This window comes from Eurypyga helias, unplaced genomic scaffold, assembly GCF_000690775.1.
Source record: "Eurypyga helias isolate BGI_N326 unplaced genomic scaffold, ASM69077v1 scaffold50847, whole genome shotgun sequence".
NCBI classification, from domain to species: Eukaryota; Metazoa; Chordata; class Aves; order Eurypygiformes; family Eurypygidae; genus Eurypyga; species Eurypyga helias.
Window position 1 is genome coordinate 1 of NW_010262014.1, and position 7276 is coordinate 7276.

At 43.2% G+C, this 7276-nt stretch overlaps 1 protein-coding gene across 1 annotated transcript; it reads right to left on the reverse strand.

The window, feature by feature from the left end:
- Window positions 1-762: 762 nt before the first annotated feature.
- Window positions 763-6980, reverse strand: UGDH (UDP-glucose 6-dehydrogenase; the record flags this gene model as incomplete). The annotated part of the gene is made up of 6 exons (XM_010155548.1): window positions 6817-6980; window positions 4440-4541; window positions 2872-3072; window positions 2589-2786; window positions 1952-2099; window positions 763-857 (listed from the first exon to the last, which is right to left on the reverse strand). Coding segments are annotated over exons 1-6 (906 nt in total), but the record flags the coding sequence as incomplete, so codon positions are not given.
- Window positions 6981-7276: the final 296 nt, after the last annotated feature.

The following is a 7276-nucleotide window of genomic DNA, read 5'->3' on the forward strand; positions in this document are numbered from 1 at the left end:
GGGGGAAGCTAGCCAGAAGGAAGATTGGAAAAAAGGAAAGATGCTAATAAGGTAGGCAAATCATGCACTTGGTATTCTGGAGGCATCTGCTAGGCAGCCTTATACTCACACACCGCAGCCTAAGTCAGGACAACATACCAAAGCTGTTCCTTTGACCATATCACATATAACAAAGCTGCTTTCTCTGTCAAGGCTGGGACAGGGGTGAGGCGCTTTCACTGGTTAATAGAGAAACACTTGCTAGTACACACCGAGCATCCCGATACCACTGTGTTGGCGCTACGCCTGAGAGCGCCCACGTCTTCCAACCATTCCTAACATTAACCAGGAAACAGCAGCAACCGTGTTTGTTTAAAAGAAGAGCAAGTTCTGCTGAGTTCTTTCAGAAAAGAAACTGTAAAGGTAGACCCTGTGAAAAAGATCATGCGCTCTGAATTCCAAGTGGATAGAGATAACCATGTGTAAGCGGAAGGCAGGAGCCCAGACATGCTTGTACTTCACATTTTCTACTGCTGCTTCTAGACAGCTTCCAAATCCATTGGATCCAGACAGCTTGATTCACCCCAAAAAAGCCTAAGCACCCACAAGTATCAAAGGCCAGCATTAGGCTGAGAGCCTTAAAATGTAAAGATGATCACCGTTAAGGTATCTGCTCTTAAAGCTGAAGGACAGATTATGTGTGCGCAATGCTCAAGAACTCAATACCTGAAAGCTGAAGAAACATAACCCCCTCAAAAAAAAAAATCAGTGAGGAATGTGTACCTGTTGCCAGTAGCGGGCTACTTCAGGTAAGTTCAGCGCCTCACAGAGGTACACCAAATTCAAAACATCCTTCTGAAAACAGCTACCTCCAAACCCTGAAAGAGAAAGTGGTTGACTTAAGCATTATCCTAATTCAGTCTCTGGAATCAGGTAGTTTTTGGCAATCAATGCCATAGTCAGCATTATATTTTTTCCCCAGTATTTCACTGCTAACAAATGAAAACCTCAAGAATCTCTCAAAATCTAAGCCCTGGACCTACTTAGTTATAGAAGCCCTAAGATCTGCTTCAGGCCCTACTGAAGTAAACGGAAGTTGTAACCCAGTCTCAGGGAAACACATAAGAAAAAAACTAGGGGTTATTATTATTACAAGAGCGTGAATGAGTTTCTTGGTTTGCTCTGTCCCCCACCTAGCGATTTAGATGAATACTTTGAAGCAAAGATCACCACAGCTGACTAAGGGAGAACTGGGACAATTAACAGAGGGATCCTTGACCCTTAGAACTTTGCTCAGCAGTCCCAGGAGCAACACCTTGTAGAAGGAGTTACAATAACCCAAGAGGGATTTCGGTAACATATTTGCTGGTTTTCCCTCTTGCACAGACTCTAGCAGAGGTTATCTTTAAGGTTAAAGTCACACTTTCTCTCCCCAGCATGAAGACTCTAGCCATGTAGATAAGACTTTAGTTTTGTTCCACAAGTGTGCACGTTTCCTGCACTAATTGCCATTTACTGCATCTTACTCACTAGTAAATTTAACAACTTGATCCATCTTACAAATAAGTTACTGTCACACATTCTGACCTAGAGGCACCCCCTTCCGCAGGCCACTGGCAGCAACTCCCAGACAAACTGCAGCAGTTACAGTTGGGAAGACATCTTGGACAGCACTCTCATCAGCGATGCTTCAGAAAAATAAAGTTGCGGCTTTTCTTTCCAGCGCCCCAGGTAGGATAAACCATGTACTCTGAGCTCTGGGGTTCCAGACTGCCAGCCTCTAGAGCTATTTCTGGTGAAGTGTCTAAGGCTGAAGAACTGATTTATACTACTACCCAACAGCAATATTTTCACACACTCATGCTGTACAAGATCTCAGAGCACCAGGTTCAAAACACTACTGGAAGACCCACTGCATTATTGAGCAGAAGCCCAGAAGAAAAATAAAGAAAAAAAGGGATTTTTCATTTACCAACACTGGCTTTGAGAAACTTATTTCCAATTCTTTGGTCTGTTCCAATAGCTCTTGCTACTTCTTCAACATCTGCCCCTGTAGCTTCACACAGGGCACTGATGGAGTTAATGCTGCTGATTCTTTGGGCAAGGAAAGCATTAGCTGCCTAGAAATAATAAAAAAAAAAAATAGAGAGAGAACATGATCCTTCCAGAAACCACAAGGTGCCCACAGACTGAAGGGAGTTACTACTAGAAGGATTACGTTAGTATCTATGTAACTCCATTGCAATACAAAATGGTAACATCACTACTTTAATATATAAATGCCAGTTAATGGGATCTAATCAAAACAATGTCATGTTTAACTGGCAGAGTTTGAAGCATTTTATGATGGTGACCAGTCTCTGCAGTACTGGAGGTCTACTCTTAGCAATAAATAAGAGCAATAAAAGTGAGAAGAGGATTTCATGGAAAGCTGATATCATCTATTAGCTCAGCTGAGATAACTGGAAAAGATAAATATCCTTTGACATACACACTGCATCCTCCCACCTTCATTTGTCTCTCCTAGCTGCATCACTCGGCGTCAGTGAACTTGTGCTTCTGAGCTTTGTTTCACTTGCCCCCTCTGTTCAGTGCAGAGTAACACTAACCAGTTTAGAAAGTTCTGATGACCAGGTGTTGGTTGTGAGGATTTTTTCTTTGGGCACCCAGTGCTCATAAACAGCACAGAGAGCACGGACAGCTTTCTGTCCCTCTGGGGAATCATCTCCACCAATAAGCACTCGGTCTGGGTTCTTCAGGTCCTTGATGGCTGTCCCTTCTGCGAGGAACTCTGGGTTAGACAGCACCTACAGGCACACAGATGAAGAGAAACAGATAAACGCCAAAAGCAACCACCAGCCCTTAAATACACAACTCAAAGATGATGCTCACCTGCAAATCCAAGTTAGGCTTAGTATTGGCATCAAATATTCGACGAATGCTCTCTGCAGCACGCACTGGAACTGTGCTTTTCTCAGTGACAATTTTATAGCCATTTGAGTTTTGCACGATCCGCCGAGCACAGGCTTCGATGTATTTGAGATCAGCTGCTCTGCCTTTTCCCATGCCATAGGTCTTGGTGGGAGTGTTAACCTAGTTATAAATACACAGAGAGGGAAGAAGTGTTACAGGCCTCACCGCAAGAGCTACTGACCAGGTGAAACTGGTAAGAGTGACGGACGTTTTCCTTCCTAGAGTCCAGCCTGCTCCTACCCCAGAATTACTCCAGTTACCATCTCTGATGAACGGCTATTAGTTTTCTCAATTGTCTTCTAGAGAAAGCTCATTGTTTACATTCTATTTGAACAGAGGCCAAGAACAACTCACAGCAGCTCTGCAGGCATCGATGAAACTTAGCCCTTGTTCTGGAAACACCAGAAATTTCTTCATGAGTACAGCCAGCCACCTTTTGTTTCCTGTTCCACATTAGGGATGCCAAAAAAAGAAAACCAAAAACATCACCACACTAGGGATCTTGCAGCTAGTAAGGCAGTTAAGTTTCACTGCACAGTGGGTTGAAACCATATGTGTAGAGCTGCTGAAAATTGCCATACTGAAGTACACAGAAAGGGCAACATGAGGGAAAGCACGTCATTTCGATGAAGACAGAGGGTCCTTTTCATTACAAACTGAAAGAAGAAATGGCAACAACACGTAAAACACAGCAGCATGTGTTACGCCAAGGACAGGTGGCAACATTTGGCCTGTGTCAGTGGCAGTCGTCCTGCCAAGTAATATTCATTTTAGACTTCATGAATGAAGAAAAATACTGTCAGAAAGAGCGTTCTGTACTGAGGTGCCCTAACAAAGAGGAGGTCTCAAGGAAAGAGGATGTAAGTAACAAAAATAACTTAACCGTAGCCTACCAAGCCAAATAGCAATTAGTTCTTTCGGGTTCTGCATTAAGAACCACCTTCTAGATTACAAAAGATCATACTATTTATGTTTGACGGGATCTTCTTCACAGTGATGTTGACAGCTTAGAAATATTAGAGCAAGAAAACACTAAAGTCAGTCCCTCTTCCATTAATACACTGGTTTTTTAAAAGCTTCTAGAAATGAGTCACCTTTGTAACCCAGTAATCAGTTTGATTTTGCATCCCTTCTTAGGAACCATATCAAAAGGTCCCATGGATGTCAGCAGTACACTACAATGACAGATCTGCACTATATTCCACTCTAAGACCCCCCACATCTAACCAAGCTGAACATCAACATAATCAACTTGGAGCCTGTACGTTTGTCAAACATTCCACTGGCTATAAGAAACAGATCCAAATTAAAAAAAATAATCTTACATAACAGTTTTCCCAGAGTACTCAGACAAGGAGAGAACTGTGACACAATGGCATGACACTGCTAACTGAATCTGTGTGACGAAACAGAAGTCTCTTCCTAACGTAAGAGCAACGTAACGATTTTACAAGACACACACAACCACCTTCTCCCCCAAAACTTACAGAAATAAATACAAGATCAGCTTCCCTGATGGCATCGTCAATACTGGTGGAAAAGAAGAGGTTTCTTCCGCGACAGGACTCTACCACTTCTTTTAACCCTGGCTGAAAGAGAGGCAGAAAAAGCAGTTAGGGTTAATGCAGTCAGAAGAACAGTACACTGCATGCCCAAGCAAACAGCGTGTTGTTTCAGACAGACTTTTTGCTCTGTGTGGCACGTTTTCAGTCTGCCAGACGTAAAGTAACGCTTGTATAAATTCACACAGCGAAAAAAGCCCTCTTTTTCAAAACCCTCAAAATGTTGAAACTTTCAGCCACACTGAGCTGTTGTCTGCACCACCAGTTATTCCCATGCTCAATTCTACTACCAGGAGCAACAAGGAAAGAAATACCTGTAGAGTGAGGTTAAGTAGACTTAAGTAGTAAAGTCTTACAGTATTTCCTAGGCTGCAAACAAGAGGTGGTCCCAACTCTTTCAGATCTTTCCAAGATCAGATCTAGAACTGATTCAGCACACAAAAGAAAGCCACAGAAGTCCTACTCCAAATCAGCAAGCCCAGATCCAGTGAAAGAAAGGCAGTGGAGACACACAGGAGATAAAGACCATTCTCCTTTTGGCCACCACTCCTGTCTGGACGAGATTAAATTTATTGTGGCACCAAAACTGCAGCATGGAAGAATCACAGGCATAATTAGAGAAAATTCTTACCAAAGACACGTACCGTGCCAGAACACTTCCCCTTCCTTTAACACCTCCACACAGACAAGAGGAGCAGGAGGTCATGTGTACATGAGCACCCCTCCATATTAGTTAAATAACGTTGTAGAGCATTCTAAGCTAGCTGGCTTCTTTTATTTATGACTTTACTTCTTGCTTGAAAAATAAAATCAGGTACTGTAACCTGGCAATCAGATCTCCAACCTGAGACGCCCATCATGACATGAGCTATCTGAGTAAGTGCCAGAAAGACAACGGTTCACTGGGAAGAGACAGGAAAACAAAGCAGAATCTCTCGTGCAAGGGACTTTGGCTGTCTCACTTTATACCAAACACCTACTTAAAAGGTAAACAAAGGTCAGCACAGGCAGGATAACACGTGTTACAACCCATTGAGTGTTCCAACTATGGTTTTACTGGGATGTAAATAGAAAGGCAGCCCACTAGACAATTTCTGACACTGGAATAAACAAAAAAAAATACAAAAATCCTCACTGTGCAATGACTCAATTTTGCAACTGTCTGAACTAATTCTTGGCAGTTTTCGTACATTCTTTGTAAGCGGAGGACACCATTCCAGGAAACAGATGTTGTGAGTTTGGGGGTCTGAACCATGCCAAGACTAGCTCTGCTTTAACTCATTCAGTCTAAGTGTTCATAGACAACAGTGTCTTTGCTTTCATGACCTTTATTCATGTCTCACCTGCTAATCCAAGCATTATACACATTTTCCTTTGAAAATGTATGACAAAGGAGATCTATTCATCTTCATTTGAAGAGTCATAGTATAGGTTTGGTTTTAAGAGGAAAAAACCCTACATTAGCATTACAGCATAGACAGGACTCAGAAAACTTCTTATAGCAAAAGAGCAACTGTTAGTACCAGGCAACATGCCTTGTCTTTGGGAGCCAAGTGAAGGGAAGTTTCACTTCCATTAAAGAACTCAAACCTATACAAACTCTGTCTCTTGAAAAGATGAAGAGATGAAGAAAAACACCCCAACCCTATTCTTTAGGAGTGAAAAGTAACAAATGGGAAGAGAAGCAAAATCGAAAAATGCTTTATATATCTTCAAATTAAAGTCATCCTGTAATGAAGGAATGATAGCAGGATACCATTAAAACTAGTTTTTATCAGACCTAGTCTTGCCAGGCCAGATTGGAGGTTTACGGTAGAAGTGAATCAGGAACATGACTGTCCCCATCTTACAACATGGGTACGATGGGCAGCATAGACTGGATTTCAGCAGCATTCAGAATGGGAATAAACCTTACCACCCAGTATTACACATCCATGTTACGTTACGACACAGCGGGTATCTGTAACTCAGTAAGAGGACTAATTATGATTAAATTAGGTCCTAAAAGAAAGTCAGCATGATTTAGCAGAATTCACTATATACACAATGGCATTTTTCCTTCCTAGGCCTTTCACGTATTATCCTTAAATATCTGCCTGCACCAGCCATATTAAGGGATTTCAACAATCTGGTTTAATGAACAGTAGTGACAAGCTGCTGTTCCAAAATACTCTTTTTGAAGGCCATCACCGTGCCATACGTCTCAGGCTTCAGAAGGGGGCCATGTGGCAATTGCCATGTGGCGGGTAAGAAGCAAATGCAACAGTGGCTGGAAGAAGAGACAACAGCAAGAGACATTCACCTCATAGATGGGGAGCGCATCCGAATTCCAGGCGTTGATTCTGGCCTCGTTGACATCCACAACGGTAACCTGGATGTTGGGACACATCTGTGCAATAACACTACAGGTTGGCCCACCGACATAACCCGCACCGATGCAGCAGATCTTCTTGATTTCAAACATGATTGCTCTGGGAAGAGTGGGTGGGAGAAGGAGAATCAGACGTTACAAGTGAAAACACCAGCCAGCGGTTCAAGGAAGTTAATGAGAACGAAGGATCTGAGATTTTATTCCCTTGTCACGAAGAGAAGCGTTTTCTTGGCGCTGATGTCTCGAGAGGAGCCGCAGTCGCTCTCTCCCGCCGGGAAGGCTCTGGAGCCTGCCCCGCTGCGGGAGCGCCAGCGCGCACCGACCATGAGGAAGCGTGTGGTGCGGTCGCTTCGAAGCCGCCCCGCGCGAACACCGCCCCGCGCGAACACCG